This window comes from Ursus arctos, unplaced genomic scaffold (genome assembly GCF_023065955.2).
Source record: "Ursus arctos isolate Adak ecotype North America unplaced genomic scaffold, UrsArc2.0 scaffold_14, whole genome shotgun sequence".
Taxonomy (NCBI): Eukaryota; Metazoa; Chordata; class Mammalia; order Carnivora; family Ursidae; genus Ursus; species Ursus arctos.
Window position 1 is genome coordinate 69,808,046 of NW_026622808.1, and position 20,457 is coordinate 69,828,502.

At 44.3% G+C, this 20,457-nt stretch overlaps 1 protein-coding gene across 1 annotated transcript in view; it reads left to right on the forward strand.

The window, feature by feature from the left end:
• Nucleotides 1-837: 837 nt before the first annotated feature.
• Nucleotides 838-20,457, forward strand: part of RUVBL1 (RuvB like AAA ATPase 1) — a 40,257-nt gene continuing 20,637 nt past the window's right edge. The window contains exons 1-4 of the mRNA XM_026501489.4: nucleotides 838-1,101; nucleotides 4,654-4,740; nucleotides 11,050-11,182; nucleotides 18,023-18,174. Of these exons, the coding sequence (XP_026357274.1) occupies nucleotides 961-1,101; nucleotides 4,654-4,740; nucleotides 11,050-11,182; nucleotides 18,023-18,174 (513 nt within the window). The 5' untranslated portion in view covers nucleotides 838-960. The remainder of the gene's footprint in view (nucleotides 1,102-4,653; nucleotides 4,741-11,049; nucleotides 11,183-18,022; nucleotides 18,175-20,457) is intronic.

Below are 20,457 nucleotides of genomic sequence, written 5' to 3' on the forward strand. Positions count from 1 at the left end.
CATAGCAGGTCCTAACAAATGTTTGTTGAATGAATGGATGAATGGGGAGACTGTATTGTGTTAGAAGGAGTGTGGATATCATTCAGGAATGTCATAAAGGAGTGTCAAATCTGACAAGACATATTTGCTGGTTTTATCATCTAAGGTTGTGGGATGGGATGAGGATTATACAGGCTGTGGAGCCTCAAGTCCTCAGTCAAGTTCTCCAGTTCTGATTACTCACTGTGCAGTAATGTGATTATTTTTGGGCTAAGTTATTGTGCTTTAGTCTGCATCTTCATCTGTATTAGGACTTGCACTACCTTACAGGGATGTAGAGTTTTGGAAACATGTTATTCACTGCCAACTTTATTTAAATAAAGGGTGAGGGTGGAAGCCAGGAGAAGCGGAGGAAAACAGTTCCAGGGAGGATCTTGAGCGGAGCCAGGGTGGGAGTGGTTGGTTGAGCTGGCCTCCCCAGGGAGGCAAAGCAATGGCTTGGGAGTCATAAAACTGCTCAGTAAGTAAAAGTCAAAGCTTAAGCTCTAAACTTGTTTCCTTCATCTTCGAATCAGATGTAATAACTTGAGCTCCGCAGAAGGGTATGACGTTCAAATGCAATGATAGGATGGCACGATTAGGAACCGGACTCCATGACCCCACTTTAGTGCCCCAGACCAAAGTCGGGACGAGATTCCTTCCCATTCTCACCCTAGGACCAGAGCAGGAAGTGCCGGCTGCGGGGGAAGCCAACCCAGCAACACAGTCGGAAGTGGGTGGGCGGAGCCCTACCGGCAGCCTCGATGGGCGCAGCCAAGAGCCAATGGAGAGCGGAGGCGTTCCCGTCCTCGTCAATGGAACGCCGAGTAAGGCGGGCCTTGACTAACCGCCCTAGTAACAGCCGCATGGTAACCCGGGTGTTGGGCGTGTGGTCCTAGCTCTCCGTTTTCCACGCTGGTTTCGGCTCCAGGCGTCTGCAAGATGAAGATTGAGGAGGTGAAGAGCACCACGAAGACGCAGCGCATCGCCTCCCACAGCCACGTGAAGGGGCTGGGGCTGGACGAGAGCGGCCTGGCCAAGCAGGCGGCCTCGGGGCTCGTGGGCCAGGAGAACGCGCGAGAGGTGTGGCGGGCGGGCCCGGGAGTTGAGAGGCCGCTGAAGTGGGGGGCTCAGGGTGGGTGTGCGCTTGGATGTCCCGCCGAGGTTTCCGTAGGGCAGTGAGAATGGGCTACGGGGGGCGGGGGCGGCGAGGGAGGTCCGCCCTGGGACTGGGAAAGGGGCAGTCCCAGGAGAGCAGGTGCTGACCCCACGCGGGTGGTTGACTGCTTCCTTCACCTCATTGACATCAGATCACGATTGAGTCCCCTCCGCTGTGCCTTGCTCTCCTCGTGACGCAGGGATAAGCTGGGAAGAAGTTAATTAAGGTCCCTGCTCTCATGGAGCTTACATTTTAGTGTGCTGAGAGACGATAAACGTTTTACCAGTAAATAAAATAATTACTACATTTTGGTGGAGGTCAGTTCCTGCAGGGCTTTGTCGGACGTGATAAGGAATTTGGATTTCTGTGAACGCAGTGGGAGGCCATGGGGGTTTTAAAGTAGGGAAGTGATCAACCTTAGAAAACTCACTTTGGAACTAACTCACTTTGGTTCCCAAGGCTTGGGGGCTGAAGGAGGAAAATGGGAATTAGGGAGAGGAGCAGTCTGCTTCAGCCACGCTCCAGCATCCTTTTTGACCACTCCAATCAAATCCACTTTTCTTAAGGGGTTAGTGATGCCAAGTCATTTCACCTACACTATAATCGCGAAACTATTCAAGCTCTTTGTATTATTTTTTGCAGATGAAAAAATTGAGGGTTCCCACTTGAGGTCACTTCACCTATCCATTTGCCACTCAGTTTAGTAATGGTGGTGCTGGGATTTGTACCCACATGTATTTCGGACTCTCAAATCAGTGCTCTCTCTGTGATATTACAGCCACTTTTCAGCCTGCTGTGCTCTAAGGTCAGATCCATGCCCCTTGGCCTTGCCGTGGTTTGGTAGCTATAGACACCTGCACTTAATACCAGGTTAAGACTCTTGCCTCCTAGCCGGATTGTGCTAGAAGAAAGGGCCAAAGAAAAGCCTCCGGTTTCTATTTTGAGCATCATCTTTCCAAAAATGGAAATATTGACAGGGTCAGGGGGACTTTGAAATTTCTCTTTATCTAGCTTCTGCTTACTGAGGACCTGTTATTGAAAATAGCTAACACTGGCTGAGTGCTTGCTGTGTGCCAGGCAGTGTTATCTCCACTGTCTTGTTTTTGCCTACATCCTAATAATTGTTACCTACTTTACTCGGCCTCTTTTCAGATGTTAACAAAAAAGTTAAAAGACTTGTATAGTGAATACCTATGTGCCTAAATTCTACAATGAACATTTTACTGTATTGGTTTAACCTACATCTGTTCATGTATCCATCCATGAATCCACTTTTGCATTTCAGAGTAAGTTGCAGACAGTAGTACACTTTAGCCTTAAGCCCTTTAGCGTGTGTGCCACTATTATGAACTGTTTTCAGAGGAGATTTGATGTACACAGGTTAGGTAGGTAGGTCCAAGGTCACTCAGAGGGTAGTGGTAGAGACAGTATTTAAACCCAAGCTGTCTGATTCCAGAATCCATGCTCCTTTTTTCTTAAGATTTTATTTATTTATATGAAAGAGAGAAAAATCACGAGTGGGGGGAGTGGCAGAGGGAGAGGGAGAAGCAGACACCCTCCTAAGCAGGGAGCCCGACATGGGCTCTGTCCCAAGACCCCGGAATCATGACTTGAGCCAATGGCAGATGCTTGACTGACTGAGCCACCCAGGTGCCTTCCAGTATCCACGCTCTAAACTCTGATGCTTTATGCCTCCTTATGAATATGAGCTTCCTGACAGTAGAGATGATTAAATATGATTATATACACCAAACCTTACTTATTATCAGGGCTCAGTATTTATTTATTTATTGAATTAATAGGTATCCTGCTGCAGCTTCCAGGTCCTTGCACGACTCTGGTCACATCAGCAGTCTCCTTGGTGCTTAGTATCCTCTCATCTGAAAAAGGAGAGTTAGACTAGATGATCTTTTAAAGGCCCTTCCAGTTCTTTTTAAATTTTAGAGTTCACTGAACATATCTCACTGGAGAGAATTGAGAGCTTAAACTGAGACAGAGTAAATGGAAGAGGTCCTGGTGTGTCAGAGTACGTATCCACGGTTTGGAAAATTTCTTCCCAGGGAGTGCTGAGGATTATGATATTACAAGGCTCTAGGAAAAGACCATAGTGGGTAGCTCTATTTTCTTCTTAGAAATGCAACACTGAAGAATAGCATCTGGGCTCTCTTCAGGGAACTGTGCTTTTCCAACTGAGTCAAAAATGGAATATAGCCCATCCACATGTATTCTTTGAACCCACATTTTTGGAGTGGCTGTCTTAAGTGTGGGACCAGGGTACTTCTCCACAGTCCATAGGAAGTAGTGGTGTAGAGGAGATAAGATGGGTTCACAAGACCTTGTCACCACCCAGAGAAAAGACCTATGGCCTGCCCTAAGTCAATGTAAGAAATCTTGTAGTCCTGGGATATGTGTTCAGTAAGTGTGACTCTCAACCCAATTTATAGTTAAATATTCTAAAATACATAAAATCAGTAACCCGTTTATGGAATTTGCATATATACATACACATATTTATATATATGTACATGTATGTACATTGCTGTAAATGGCTTAATAGTATTCAGAGTTAGTATGAACTTAAGGTATAACAACAAATCATCAAGTAATTTACTCTTGAGGATTTGGAAGTCATTCAATTAATCTTATGGCGCCCTAGGTTTAACTTCACGTGCAGCATTTGCTTTGCGACATTCTGGGAGTTAACTAATGGCCAACTAGTAGTGTATGCCTTGATTCTTAACCCTTAATGGGATAATTTGGGAATCTGATGAAAGCAGTGACTCTCCTCCCTGGAACCTATATACACAGTTTGTTTTCAGTTTCGTTCACAATCTCAGGAGGTGTGTGGGCCCCTGGAGTCTACCCTTGGCTCCCAGGGTAGAAATCATTGCTCCCATTTATACCCCTACCAACCATTCTCCACACAGTGCCATCTAGGTCTTTTAAAAAGAAATCATCACTGGATGCATAGCCTATTCCCATTACATATAGATTAAAATCCAAACTTTACAATGGACTAAAATCTTGTGAGTCCTGGCCCCTGCCTGCCTCTTGAACCTCATCTTCCCATTCTCCTTATCTTTGCTTTGGTCACTGCAGCCTTTCTGTCTCTTGGATATGCATTTTGAATTTGCTGTTTCCTTTGTCTGCAACACTGCCTGCCCTTTGCCCAGAGCTTCACATGTCAAATACAGTGTCCTCAGAGAGGCCTCCCCAGATCGTTACCCTTTTCTTACAGTAGTGATCTTCTACAGTGTGTGTGTGTGCGCCTTCCACTAGACCACAAGGTCCAAGACCACAGGCTTTCTTTTTGTCGCCCTCCACTGCTCCCAGTACCTAGAATGGTGCCTGCAGTGTAGTGGCGCTCAGTGTTGGCTGAATTGAGTATGTGAATTGTTTGGACCAGAAACTGGACTTTTTCCCCATGTGAAACATTTTAATACTGATTTATTATTTCTTTCCATTGTGGTGTCTAGGCATGTGGTGTGATAGTAGAATTAATCAAAAGCAAGAAAATGGCTGGAAGAGCTGTCTTGTTGGCAGGACCTCCTGGAACTGGCAAGGTACTCATTTTCTTTCATTTTCTAAATCTACCCAAGAGAATGATCTTAATGTTTAAGCCAAATTGAATTCGTGTCTTAACTAGTCTTTGTTTAGCTAAATTGGTTATACGTATGTTTGAAAAACTAATGTGCAATAATACAATTGAGTATCTAAAATCCATGCTCCTAAAATTCAAATTATCCTGGCTGACCTCCAAAGAAGAGAGGATGAAGTCCTCGGAGAGGCCTCCATTGTGTCTAGAATTTGTCCTTTATCTCTTTCCAGTCCCTTTGCCTTGGAAATACATTTCTGTTGGTCTAGGGCTTCATTAAATCTTGGGGATGACATCTTACTTGAGGGGGGAAAGAAAATCAGTCAGTGACCATTTTTTTTTGAAGGCTAACTTTACCTAGCACTATTCTGGCTGTGTGAGAGATGGGGGAAAAAGAAGAAAGGAATTAGATGATTTTTATCTTTAAGGGGCTTCCAGTGTCCAGGGCAGAGAGAGGAAACCATGACAGCACAAAATACTTCAGTTGACCACTAAGCTGTGAGATACTGACTGGTCTTAAATGCAGCTGGGATTTGAGCTGGAGGTGGTATTGAGGCCTGGTAAAGCTGGAAGGGTTGAGACTTGACATTTGCCCTGCAGAGTTGGGAGAGAGTTTGGCTTTGCAGGGGAGAAAAGGGCCTTCCAGGCAGAGGAGAGAATATGGCTTGTTGGGATCTGTGGGGGGACTGGCCAGATACATGAAATGGACCAGAGCCCCCAGTCTGAGTCATGCATGTTCCTCAACAGGACCACTTGGTAGGGGAATGTAGGAGCTTGGGATTGTGTTTGTAAAGAAATAAGCTTTAGATTCCAGCTCTGGTGTGGACTTGCTGTGGGGCTCCGGGGGAGGTACCTTCACCTTTTCTGAAGTAACATGTGCCTCATTTCAGACAGTTGTTACACCGGTCAGTTGTAAGATAATGACTTGAATTATCGTTTTGAAATCATGTAATTGATTTCATGAAATCATGTAAGCTGGTGTCTTACAACAGAGGAAGAAGTGCTGTATTCGTGAAGAACCTTTAAAGTGCCGTGTAAATGTGAGCTTTGACTATCTCTCTGCAGGGAACATCAGGTGGTCCAGTGTATTTACCATTTATTTGCTTACTGTTCCTTCTTATAGCTTAGAACTTCCTTCTTCTTCCATTTTTCTTCTTCCTAAAGTACATGATTTAGAAGTTGCTTCTAGAAGTTTGCCAGCTCAGGTTTGTATTTATTATGTTGCCCTTGTTTTGAAAGATCATTATGTTGGATATATAATTCTGTTGATAGCTATTTTCTCTTGGTACTATTTCTCTTGGTGCTTGCTACCTGTTGGCTTCTGTTTTTGCTTTTTGAAAAGTCTAGTTTTGAGGATTTCGTCTTTCTGGATGTTTGAGATGTTTTTGGTTTTGGTATTTCACTATGATAAGTATCTCTTGATACCGCTTCACTGCGATATGTATCATTACAATTTTACCTCTTCAGATGTTGCATTTCCTTATTCTCTTTATGCTCTTCTGGAACCCTAGTCAGATAATGTTTGATTGCAGAGGTTCTCAGCCTGGGCAGTTTTGCCCCCCAAGTGACACTGGCCAGGTCTAGAGACATTCTTGGTTGTCAGAATTTGGTTGAGTGGGGACTGCAACTGTCCTCTCGTAGGTGGAGGGCACAGGTGCTGCTAAACATGCCACAGTGCACAGGGTGGTCCTTACAAGAAGGAATTATCCAGCACGAAATACCAGTAGTGCCAACACTGGGAAACCCTGGGCCAGCGGTTCTTATTTTGTCTTATTTGTCTTTCAGTCTCTTTTTCATATTTTCTCTCTTTTTGGCTCTGCTGCATTCTGAGTAATTTCTTTAGACCTCTGTTCCAGTCTAATTGTTTTGTAGGCTATAACTAAGCTGCTGTTTAATCCAACCCATTGAATATTTTTCTTCTTTTCGTTTCGAAAAATTCTGAACCTGAAAAAGAGTTGGAAGAATGGTATGATGATCCTCTCTATGCCCCACACGTAAATAAGTAATTTGTAAATATTTTGTGACATTGGCATTTTCTCTATTTCTGAACCATTTGAAAGTCAGTGCAAGGACATACTCTTTCTTATGACACCAAAGTACCAGTGTCTGCCCAAGAAAATTTAATGTTGCTAACATCATTAGCTGATGTCTAGTGTATATTAAAATTTCTCCAAGTCATTCCAGTTTGGGGTTGTTTCATTTTTTATATTTTTAAATTCAGAACACAATCAAAGATCATACACTGCATTCATTGTTGTGCCTTTGTCTCTTTTTATCTAAACAGTTAACCGCCCCCCCCACCTTTTTTGGGTTTGTTGTCTTTTTTGACCTTGACATTTTTGAAGAGTCCAGGACAGTTGTTTTGTAAGAAGGTCCTACAGCAGGCTGACAACGATTGTCTGATTGTTTCTTCAGTAGGAAATGTTAAACACTGGTGGAACCCTGCACTGGTGATGTTGTAGCCCTTTGCATCCCAGCAGGAGGCTGACAGGACAGGTGGGCCGGAGGCCAAGTTCTGCTGTGAAGGTCCTGGTTCCCTTTGTAACTAATTAGTAATCGGAAGTGACACACTGAGATGTTGCGAATATCCTTTCACTGTAAGGGTGTAGCGTTCTGATGATGGTTATTGCTGTATTAGTTACCACATTGGTGGTTGCAAAACAGAGATTTTCTAAATCTGTCATTCCACGTGTATTAGCTTGTTTTTGGTTTTGTTTTTGGTAAAGAAGGACCATCCCCTTCTTAAGTTCAGGTTTTTTTTCCTTCAAAATCTGGCTTTTTTAAAAATCTGAAACTGGCTATTTTTGATGCCTCTTGTTCCTTGTTCATGACTCAGTGTCTTCATTTTTTCTGTATTCTCTGTCTGCTTGTGAACTTATGTTGGGCTGATCAACTTTGCGAGGCTTCTTCTGAGAGTGCTTGTGAGGGACCCGACTGCCCTACCCAGGGCACTTGCTATGAAATTTGTGGCATGGGTTTTCTGGTCATGAGCACAAAGACTAATCCTAAAGTTGTTTGAGAACATGCTGAGGAGACTTTTCTCCTCACCCAGAGCCATGGCAGGACGGGTAAGTTTCTACCTTGTACGTCAGGGTATTTTTTGTTATGGCTCACCTTTTCTACTCATGCATGGCCCTTCAGGGCTCCTTTTTATTCAGGGGTTTCCCCTTTACCACTGTATCTTGCTGAGGTTTCTGCGGTCTGTGAAAACCTTCTGAACTTTCAAGGCGACGGTAGTTTACTACTCTAGATTTTTCATTATTATTCCTTTATTTCTGGGCGTTTTGTAACAGAAAGCATTTTCCATGGCTCTTTCTAGTGTGTCATATTCCTGGCAGCATAAATTCTTCATTCCTTTTATTTATTTATTTATTTGTTTATTTGAGAGAGAGAGAGAGAAAGAGCGAGAGCGCATGTATTAGAGCAAGCAGTGGGGAGGAGCAATGGGAGAGGGTCAAGTAGACTGGGGGCTCGATCTCATGACCCTGAGATCATGACCTGAGCCAAAATCAAGAGTCAGAGGCTTAACTGACTGAGTCACCCAGGCGCCCCCTTCATTCCTTTTGTAATATTGTATCATTTTCCTCCTAGGAAATAGAAGATCTCAGCAGTATAGTCCCTTTCCATGTGTATGAAGGCATGCAGTAACTCTCCTGCTTCACAGTGTGCTGATGAGATCCAGGGCTTAGGCAGCGTAACTAAGTGGCAGGCAGAAATACGGTGCATATTTTAGAGATGCAAATCCATGGCTCATACGGACAGTCCACTCTTGAGGACCTCACACTATTAATAATGGGGCTTTATATTTAGGCTCTAGAGAAAGGAGACGTTCAGATGAGATTGAAAATAGGTTTCAGTCTTCTTTTGGCAACAACCTCTTTTTTGTGTGCCACTTGCCACTTACATAGGGGGTACTCACAAAGAAATAATGTTTTGGGGATCGGGGTTTGCATCTTGGCTTTGCTGCTTGGTAACTGACCTACGGTGAGTTAGTAACGTGTGTGTTTCAGTTTCTTAATCTGTCAAATACAATACCAAATATCAAATACAATATCAGATACTAGATCATCAGGTTCACAGGCTAGTTGGGAGGATTCAGTGAGACCTCATACAAATGATCTAGCACCGTCTAGCACAGATGTGAATGTAATAGCTGTATTGTATACCTGCCTTCTGGGAACCAGTAAATGGAAGAATCTGGACACACCTGAAGCATTTCTTAACCAAGCAGTTATCATACTTTAGTGGAAGGATATGATCATCTCTCCTGTATTAGGTAGAGGTGGGGGGGATGCCACTGAACCAGATATAGTCTCTGTCTTTGAGGTTCACAGCTGAAGGTGTGGAGTCAGGGCCTGTGGAGATACCTGGGTGAGAAGGTGGTGGGTTTGGGTAGAAGGTGGGTGTGGTACTAGAGACTGTTCCTCACATTGTACCCTGTCATGCTCCAGAGATTTTCCCTTTGCTTTTGGAGTACCAGAGAATAACAGTTTTAGAGTTATTAGCCCCAAGGTCACAAACTCAGGCCGTGGGGATGAGGGAAGTGCATGGGTGCAAGCACGAGGGCTCAGGGTGGCCAGAGTGGCATGCACTCACCGAAGCTGGCAACTGCTCTAGAGGTCCACACCGGGCACCACTGCGTGGTAGTGAGGGCCCATTGTGGCCAGACCTTCTCAAAAGAAGCTAAATACCTGGATTTTTAAAATGTGAAATTTCCCAACATTAAAAAATGGGCAACAAATTGAGTTTAAAAACACATGTGAGACTCAGCAGGGAGAAACAGAACCGGGCTGTGGGCAATTAGTTTGTGACTTGTGATTTAAGCTAGGACTTTGATTTGATAGGTGGGGAAATCCAGCACCAGAGATTTGCCATGTGCCCAGGGTCACCGTGAAAATTAGTTGCAGAGCCAGGACTACAACCCAGTTTTTGCCCTGCCTGCCAGTGCTTTTTTTTTTTTTTTTTTTTTTTAATTTCGTTTATTTGAGAGAGAGAGAGGGCACTCCTGAGCAGGGGGAGGAAAGGGGCAGAGGAAGAAAGAAGCAGGCTCCCTGCCAAGCCGGGAGCCCGACTCAGGGCTCTCCAGGCTCGACTCAGGGCTCTCTGGGCTCAATCCCAGGACCCCAGGACAAGGACCTGAGCCAGAGGCAGCCGTTCAACTCACTAAGCCACCGAGGCGCCCCCTGCCAGTGCTTTTTGTGCTACGCTACATGCTGATTCTCTAACACATTCTACCATCTTAAAACTATCACCAAAATGGCACTGAAAAGGTTCCTTCTAAGAGGAACCTTTTCTGGGCCAGTTTTAAAATACTGTTTAGAGATGTACTTTGTTGTTCAATGAAGGCTTGCTTTCTTGCTTAGTCTGTGCACCTTGGGAACTGACCTTACTCAGGCTCTTGTTTCAGAGTTGAACAAAGATGAAAACAGGCATTCAGACGCCATGACATTTTCCTGTCCTGTACCAGCTCTAGTGCATTGGATTTTCATACTTGATACGTGACCATGCAGCTATTAAATCTGCTTGTGTTTAGCATCTGCCAGCTGCAGCCATGTTACTAAAAATCAGTTTGTAGTTTACAAGGGCATGTTCAAGTATAACTTCGGACCAGACCAGCTCATAGCTTCAGAACCTAGCTCCTGTGTCATTCTCTGTGTTCGGGCCACTTAATACAAAGCGAATGTCATGTGATTCATTCTCTGATTAGTGGTTTTCTGATTGGCTGGAGGTTGGTGTCCTCCTGTGCCTGTAAAAACCACCCTGGAGTAGTGTTCCGAGGCATGAGGTCAGGGCCCTGTTTTGATACTGAGGGAAGCGTTTTAGAAGACTATTGATTACAATGAGAACACGATCTCTGGAACCTGCTGCTAGACTTAAAGTTCCCACTCTGCCATTTTCTAGATAATGGTTCCCAGGACGTGTTATTTAATCTCTTCCATGCCTCTGTTTCCTCATTTGTAAAGTGGGGAGAGTTTAGTGTCTACTTTGTAAGGTGAGTGGAGGGTCACGTGAAGCACTTAGAGCTGGGCCTGTGCTGGTAAGTGTCAGTGAGTGATAGCTCTTGTAATTACAGGATGATTAAAGATGCCATTGGGTTATAAATCGCCTGTCCACAAAAGTCATTCAGCATTTATTGTGTGAAACATGCCAGATGATGTTACAACTAAAAGGACTAGATTTTCAGTTATTCCTGGTTCATGTTTTTTTAATAGCATGTATTTCTGAATTACTGTATTTTCAAGAATGTAAAACAAGTGCATTTCCATTTTTTCTGTAGACAGCTCTAGCTCTGGCTATTGCTCAGGAGCTGGGTAGTAAGGTCCCTTTCTGCCCAATGGTGGGGAGCGAAGTTTACTCCACAGAGATCAAGAAGACGGAGGTGCTGATGGAGAACTTCCGCAGGGCCATTGGTGAGTATCACGTCTGTGGCAAGACTGTTGCCCAGTGCCCTGAAGCCGCTTTGTTGTGCAAATGCCTTTATGACTTATAGTTGTTGTACTACCATTTTTCTTTTGGCACCGTTGGTGTTGTCTTTGCAAGCCAAACAAGAACCCAACTTTTCTAATTGAAACACTTTAGCAGTTGGCAAGTGTGGGCCCTGGCTATGGGGCTGGGGTTTCTCACCTGACAAAATAAATGTGGCTGTGAAGTGATTTTTTAAAAAACAAGTCAGATTTTCCTGGCAGCCTTATTATGCTTTTAGAGATGACTGTCCACTGAAAAGGCCTGGACTTAAGCCAAAAGCTTTGTGTGTCGTGATGCTGGAATGCCCCTGGTCCTGGATATCGAGCCAGAATTGTGGCCGATCAGAGAGTGAGGAAACTATGTGAGGACGGGCAGAGATTTGAGGCTTATGGTGCCACTCTTACGGGGCTGGGAGCCACCATATCAAGCACTAGTTGTATGCCAGGCCCCCCAGCATTGATTATAGCCTTTTGTTCCTCTAAGAGAAAGTTCTCTGACTTCATTTTGCATCTGATGAAACAGAGTCTCAGGAAGTTACATGATTTGCCTATAGTAACCCAGCTAGTAAGTAGCAGGGCTACAGTCTGAACCTGTATCGGTCTGATTCCGGAGCCGATTCTCTGAAGATCTGGTGTGAAAAGAAAATGGCCGTTTTCAAATATTTACCTCTTGTCAGCCGGGATGTCTGGGCCAGCCTCCTTGCCCCGTTTGTGTTGCTCTAAGTCTGGGAAAATCCCAGCTTCCTTCACATCTACATGTAGAAATAGCTTATGCCTTTTAAGATATTAAAAGCTACTTGGTGTGTGCCTGCACATGTGGAAGTCTATCTCTGGGATACAGTTGCTGAGTCATGGGTTATGAACACTTGTCAGAGTGCCTGTACAGTTTTCCAGGCCCTTTGGTCGTCAAAACTAGGTAAACGTTCTTTTTTTTTTTTTTTTTAAGTTTTATTTATTTAAGAGAGAGGGTGAGAGAGAGAGAGAAAGAGCATGAGTAGGGGGGGTGGGTAGAGGGAGTAGCAGACTCCCCGCTGACCAGGGAGCCCGACTCAGGGCTCAGTCCCAGGACCCTGAGATCATGACCTGAGCCGAAGGCAGACGCTTAATGGCTGAGCCACCCAGGCACCCCTGGTGGCTGTCTGAAACTGAGATATACATATAGGAAAGTAGGTGCAGCACGCCTGTAGTTGAGCAGTTAATACGAGGTAAATATTCCATCAGTGCTCAGCTCGAGGTACAGAGCAGGCCCCGCAGCTGTCGTGTGCCCTGGCTGGCCACAGCCCCTCACCCCTCCCACATGGACCTGCAGGGCACTAGAGCGGTGTGGCCGAGGCTTCTGTGCTCATCGGAGCCGGTACAGCCGTGTGGCTGAGTCTTGCCCTTTACACTTTATCTGAATGGAACCTATTCAGGTGTTGCTTTTTTAGCAGTGTGTATGTTTGTGAGGGTCAGCCGGTGTTCTTCCGTGTCTTGCTATCTTTGGACTTTCGCATCGTATCTGGAATAGCAGTGGACATGGCTCACAAGACCCTCTTCCGGCTTTAAAATCTTTCTGCGTCCTTTTTAAAAACTTAATGAACATGTGCCAAAGATTTTATTTAACTCGCTAATTAATGAGATGAACTGTAAAATATTACAACTGGCTCAAATATATGAGTACATCTCAAATGTATTTTTATTCACTAAAAAATATTTTTCCGATTGATCAAATCTGACAAAACTGACTTTTACATAAGTGCATGTGTTTAGGTCGCATAAAAGTAACTTTAATGCTTTAAAATTGGAAAAAATAAAGGTAAATTTCCTAGGCATCTGCTTCGGGATTTGCCATTTTTGAGGCGAGAGGGCAGTGCAGTTCTTTTGATGGCAGTGAGGTAAAGAGAATTTCTTGATCCTGCCACAGAATGAAAAGGCAGGCCATTGACTGTCTTCAAAAAGGAACCCTGCCCATCTTCCTCTGCCTTTGAATTCCTGTGAAGTTGGCAGAGGGGTGGGGAGGAAGCGGTAAGCTGACCAGAAATAAAAAGCAAGGAGTCTGTGCTGTTTCCTTGACGTGATGAAGGTCCCTGTCAGGGATTTAGAAACCTGAGCCAGCAGATGAAACCTGTGTCATTTGTGTTGCCGTTGCCAGAGACAGCGCCAGCTCGGCCCCTTCCCCGGCTAACAGCCGCTTTCATTGTCCGTCAGCCACATCCCCTGCCTGCTTGTCAGCGCACAGCGACTTCTAAACAAATACGGGGACTAGTGAGAGACGGGAATGCCTTTCTTCCCCACTCAAGGAATTTCATGTCATGGTCATTAACGGGAAATAGAGGGAGCATTCCACTGGAAGGAATTTATCTCTGTGGGATATAAAAGTTTTGATTAAAAAAAAAGTTCATTTTAAAAGTACAGAATTTTCCAAGTATGTCACAGTCTTCTGATACATTCATGTAGGTTTGGAAAATTTTTGTTTTGATGTTTAGGAACTAAGAATTTGGAAAGGCAAAAATGAAACACAGCCTCTCTTTTGGGGCCATTCCAAAACTTCCATTTGTAGGCTATCAGATTGAATGAAGGTAGAGTAGAACTTCTTCTTAACTTTAATGTCAGAGTGTCTTTGTCCTGGTTGGGTTTCTGGGGAAAGAAGGCAACCGAACCAATGATAAGATAATGACCACATTTAAAAGTGGGAAGTAATCGAGAGTGTCTGACACCATTGGCAGTGTTTCTTTGTGCCACTGGGCAGTTTCCATATCAGAACAGAGGTGGCTTGATGGTGAGGACACCCAAACCCTATCTGGGCTACCTGTCATCAGAGGTAGTTGACGGCTCTACATTGTGAGTAGGACGGAGTTCTTCACTCCTTAAATGAGTGCTTCTCAGCTGTGGCTGCATGTTGGAATCACTGGGGGAGCTTTAAACAAATGACGATGGCAGTCCAACCTCTGAGATTCCGAGGCAAATGGTCTGAGTCCAGCCAGGGCCTGAAGATTACAGAGGCCTATCGTGATGCTAAAGGGTGAGAGAACCATGATGTAGACTCCAGCTGAGGATTAGAATATTCTTTTCTAAACGTAAGCCATCAGTGTTCCTCCTTTGCCAGGTCTCACTAGTATTATTTACTTAAAGTGTTCTTTTTAAAGTGACTTGGTCATGTTGTGTGCACAGAACAAAAAAGTGCATGGAACATAAGTGTATGGCTCAGTGAATTATCATAAACTGAAAACCCTTGCAGTCAGCACCCAGTCAAAAGAGTATTGCCAATACCCCAAAGTACCCTTTGTGTCCACCCCCAATCTCCATCCTTCCTTCTTTCTCCGAATGAATGACTGTCTTGCTTCTAACATTATAGTAGTTAGGCCTGTTTCTGAACCTCGTATATGCAGTCGGGCAGTGTAGAAGGATATATTCTTCTGTGTTTGGCTACTTTTCCACAAAGTTATGTTTATGAGGTTCATCGGTGTTGTTGCATGTAGCACGCGCATACCTAGCGGGTAGATACCTCGGAGCTGAATTACAGGAATGTAGGGTATCCATGTGTCCAACTTTAGAAGACGGTACCATGTTGTTTCTAAAGTATTTGTACCAATTTACACCCTTATTCGCAGTGCAAACCTTCCTGCTCTGCTGCATCCTCACCAACTCCTGATATGGTCAGCTTTTAATTGTAGTGATCCTAGAGGTTGTAGAACAGTATTTCATTGCTTTTTTCCTTTTTTTTTTTTTTTTTTACTTTTAGTTGGGAAAGTTTCAAATGTACAAAAAGGAGTCAAGTGATGACCTTCCCCCATGGACCTATCACCAGGCTTCAACTCGTAGTTAATCTTGATTGATCTATAGTCCCCATCATTCCCCTCCCAGATCCTTTGAAGTTAATTGCAGACCTACTTTTTCATCCATAAATATTTCAGTATGTATCTCTGCAAAATAAGGACTTAAAACCGCACTGTACCACTGTCATGCCTAGAAAAAATGAACAGTATATTCCTTGATGTCATCAAATATCTAGTTAGTGTTCAAATTTCCATTTGTCTCATGTTGTAATGTGTTTTTTTCTTTTTCGAAATTTTTTTGAATTATTATTTGAATCAGGATACAAATAAGGGTCTGCATGATAGCTTGGTTGATATGTGTCTTACATCTTTTTAACCTATGAGTTTCCCTTACATTTCTGTTTTTTCCTTTGGGCAAAACATAAATTAGATGGAGGCTAGGCTCACACCCAAGGGCTTGCAGAAAAGGACTGCTGAGGTCAGTGGGCACATGTTACCTGAAGGGGAAAGGACAGGGCCAAATGTTGTTGGAAAGGCTGTCAGCCAGCTGGGGCCCTGTGGTGTGGTGTGGCATGGTGGGAAGGAGCTGGTGTCAGAACCAGAAGACTTGGACCCTCGTCTGGGGTCTACCACGAAGGGAGAAAGGACCCTTGGCTCCACCTCTTGGAGCTGACCTCCCCTCTGTAAAAGCTGTAAAAGGACATAAGGTGTACTCACTCTGGCTGTTTTACAGGGCTGGGTTGGGACGTGCTGAACCCTCCTCTCATCCTCACGATTCCAGGGCAGGATCGAATGAGGCAGTGACACGCATGCCCTCTCTAGACTGGGCGGGAAGGCTGCTTACGCAGGTGAAGAGGCTGCCACGGTTAGAGGTTTATAGTGTGGTCCTCCTGGTGTGGCCTGCAGCTTTCCCTAAATGTAGGGACTCCTTTTAAATGCATCGTCAACTAGTTTGACCCAAGGATGTTTCCCTCCTTGCCTCTGGATTGATGGCAGGTACAGTGACTGAAAATGGTTTTCTTGTTGGTGTAGAATCCCAGGAAAACCGATTTATTGGCTGTTAACTTACCTGTGATACATCTGTGGTTTTGGAGAAAAACATTTGTGTCCCTTGACCTAGACTTTGGGAACTGGGGAGAACTTGTGTGTACGCATGTGTTTTCAGAGAAGCAGTGTTCAGTGGTATGCATTTGTTTTCTCGTTGTAAGAAAATCTTTACTTACTAGTAATTATCATTGCTTTATTAGACAAACGCAATTTTCTTTTTCTAATTTTAACATGTTATTAAAGCATAATATATATGTATGGCTATGAACATATGTGTAACATGTGTGTACACACACACACATATACATAGGAAAAAACCCCACAATCATAGGTATTTAGCTCTTTGAGTTTTCATAAAGTCAACACACTCATGTAACCAGCACTGAGATCAAGAGACACATTAGAACTCCAGAAGCTCCTAAAAAAAAGCACTCCAGAAGCTCCTTATGCCCCCTCCAGTCACTCCTCCCTGTCCCCCTGCACCAGTGAGCAGGGACGTGCTTGTGTTGACTTTGGAGGCAGAAAGGTTTGATCCAGACTAGACCTGGGTTTTAGGGTTAGGGTGTTATGGCAGACCTGGGCTGTTGCATCACGTGGCAACCTCCTTAGAGATCTCGGTCGTTACAGAGAATGTGCAGAAGTGTCTGTAGACGTGTTGCTTGGGTACTGATTGGTCTGCCTGATGACACCCCCTCACACCCTCAAGTAACTTCCTCCATTCATCCACTTACGTGTGTGGCTGTTGGTAGTCTAGCAGAGGGAGGGTCAGGTTGCCCGAGTCCCAGCAGTCCCATGTGTGAGTGTTGCCATGGGAGTCACCTGGAGGGTAACGAAGAAGGTGTGTCAGGCAAGCTTTTCTAGAAGGAGTAAGTATTTGAACTGGGGAGTTGGTGAAGCCAAAAAGGAGGGAAGTACTTTAGGCAGCAAAAACATTTCATAAAAAGGCACTGAGATCATGTTCTAAAAATTAATTTGCCCACAGTTCTTAGTTTGTCTGACAACAAACATTTATTGAGCAGCTAATGTGGTTGATGTTTAGAACAAAGAGAGACATTTGCCTTCACTGATAATACTCTAATCTGAAGATTGTGCGTTATTGGGGGGTTGCTTTGGAAATTGTGGCCTTGGAAAACTTGTAAGACAACCCATTGCAAATACTGAATGACAACTGGTCTTCCTTCTTTGGGTGTGCACTGAGGGTCAGCCAGAGGCCCAGGACACCTGGCAGGTCAAGTATCACTCGCTGTTGGCGTGGACCTCTAATTATATCTAGCTTAGGCCTGACAGTGTCACAAGGGATGTGGGGAGTTATTCCATTGGCTTTAAATTTTTTTTCGAGAGTCAAAAATGCAGGATACGAGGGCATATGTAGTTGCTGCTCTGGTGGAGTAGATGGTTTGGGCTCAGAGGCATTCGAGGCTAATGCTAAATTTCATACCCTGGAGGTGTAGCAGATGTCAGAGACGATTTTGAGAATGATAGCCTATTTACTTCTAGATTTGAACCTAGAAAGTCCCTTTGCAAAGTTGAAATAAAATTGCTTTTCTGCATTCTGAATAGCTCCTCCAGGTTACTTTTATGTTTATAGTACTTTTCTACTCAGAGTGATACCCTTGAATGTGCATTAGTAAGGTTGACTTGTCAGTCTTGGTGACATGGAAGTTTTGTGATTAAAAAGGCTATTAAGGAGGGGGTGCCTGGGTGGCACATCGGTTAACAGCGGTTAAGCGTCTGCCTTCGGCTCAGGGCGTGATCCCGGCGTTATGGGATCGAGCCCCACATCAGTCTCCTCTGCTATGAGCCTGCTTCTTCCTCTCCCACTCCCCCTGCTTGTGTTCCCTCTCTCGCTGGCTGTCTCTGTCTCTGTCGAACAAATAAATAAAATCTTTAAAAAAAAAAAGGCTATTAAGGAGTAAGAGAGAGAGTATGAATATGTGAGAGAAAATTCTGCTTCTCACCAGGGCTCACCTGCCATCTCTTCCAGGGCTGCGGATAAAGGAGACCAAGGAGGTTTATGAAGGCGAAGTCACAGAGCTGACTCCATGTGAGACAGAGAACCCCATGGGAGGGTACGGCAAAACCATTAGCCATGTGATCATAGGACTTAAAACGGCCAAAGGAACCAAACAGTTGAAAGTGAGTACCCATGTGTGGACTCTTTTGTCTTGCTTCAGAATCTCTCAGCACTGTGTGGCCTTGGGCAAGTGGTATAACCTCTCTGTGTCCCACTTTTCTCTGTACACTGTGGGTGATGCTACGTCACAGGGCTGTTTGGGGATGTTATGTGTATTAAACAGTACCTAGAATAGGGCGAGTACACAAGAAGACCCAATAAAAGATAGCTCTTTTCCCATTGACTCCTAGGAAATTAAAACGTGAGCTGTGTGGTTAGTCGTGTCTACCTTTTGCCATCCTGTATCCTGTATTGTGACCATGTGTCGAAGGTTCTGGGCCTGTCTCGGAACCTACAGATTAATGTTTCAGATACCATTGTTCATGCTCACATTGAGTAATCTGGTAAGAGCTGTATAACAGGTGATGGATGGACATCCCGAGGGGCCAAACACAGAATCCTGACTGCCGTTCCTTTTATGCGTCAGGGCCTAGAAACCTGTAGTGGCTTCAGTGCTTGACTGCTCAGGCTAGGGCTTTGTGGAGAAGCCATAGTGGTGGCAGTGTGGGAGGCCTTCCATTACCCTCCTCAGACACTTGTCCTGTCAACCTTGGGGATGCTGGTAGCAGGGGTGCCGGGGGAAGAATGTGGTTTGGAGTCCGGCAAAGTCTGAAAGGGAGACCAGGCTCTGCTGCTGACAGCGCGGCTTTTGGCAAGTGACTTAATCTCTGAGCAGTAGTTTCTTTATCTATTAAATGGGGATAATGATTGCCTATCCTGTAGAGTTCTTAGAAGGATATGAAAGTTGCAGCTTTGGGGGATAGCTCCTGGTTATCTAAGATGTGGTAGCTGTTACTGTGAGAGCCTTCATTTAGAGAAACGCGGCAATTGGGATTGTAGGCTTTGCCTTATTATTTATAATAAACAATATCTTAATAATTATAATAGCATCATAGTTCTTATTTACTGGATGTGCCAGGCCCAGGCTAAGTGCTTCGACAAATATCTCATCTGCTGTCATGTATAGCTTTCTACGTGTATGGGTGCCCATGTGGGTAATTTCCCTCACGTTACAGATGAAGGAACTGAGCCTTCATCAGGAGGTTAAGCAGTTATCCTAGGCGCGCACAGCTGGTTAAGTGGCAGAGCAGACTCTCTGAGTCCCAGCCGTTATGCTATCTACCCTCCAACTTTCTGTGTGACCTTTGGGAGTAAGTTGAGTTCTCTGGGCCTCCGTTTGCCCATCTGTGACCTGTGGTAGATCAACCATATAATTTCTCCATCTTCAGTCTTCGTGATTTTATGGTTCTGTGATTCTGTAAGGTGGTTTCTTGGTCACTGCTTTATGGAGATCATAAAAATGTCACTTCTTCAGAGGGTCATTTTTCTTTTTCCTAACAGGTTTTCCATCTCAGGAGCTTGCCTCTGCAAATATCTCTTTTAAACCTCCCCCTCATCTCTCCCATTCTGTATTAATTAGATTTCTTGGTAGGATCTGCCGCTTTTCCAGTAATTACATCTTCAGTCAATTCATTTGGGAAATTAACCGATATTAAAATGCTTGAGGCAAGAAAAAAAAGGAGTACTCCCCAGTGTAGGAGAGCTGAAGTAAGGCGCGCAGTTTGCATTTCAGTTCTCCACTAGGCTGCTTTGCAGTTTCTTCAAGAAAATAACATAAAAGAGAAAACGAATTTTTTTTCTTCCCAAATGAGTACTTCTAGCTGCTTTGAGCATATGTACAAGGTATTTGGACAAACAGAGCTCAGATACTTGGTGTAGGTATTGAACTGTGAAGGAGGAGAATTACCATACCTGCCATCGTTATCGTGTGCCTCCCTCATGCCAGGCCCTGCGTCAGGGGTTTACCAAGCCCTGTTCTGCTGGAGGAGGCTGCCAGGCCCCACCCTGCCAGTGACGCAGAACCCCGGGTGTGTTCCTGAGGTTACTGTCTCTAACAGCTTTATTGAGATGTAATTTTAAATAAAATTCACCACTTTAACCATACAACTCAAGGAATTTTTATCTGTTTACAGAATGGTATAGGTCGCACCACCATCCAATTTTAGAACATTTTCATCACCCCAAAAGAAACCTCCTGCCCGTTGACAATAGTGCCCATTCCCACCCACACACCCCCTGGCAACCACTAATCCATTTTCTGTTTGTATATATTTGCCTTTTCTGAACATTTCATGTAAATGGAATCATACAGCATGTGTTCTTTTGTGTCTGGCTTCTTTCACTGAGCCCTGAGTTTTTACTCTTTAGTTTTGTTTGAGACAAAGCCCAAGTGTTTTTCACATTAT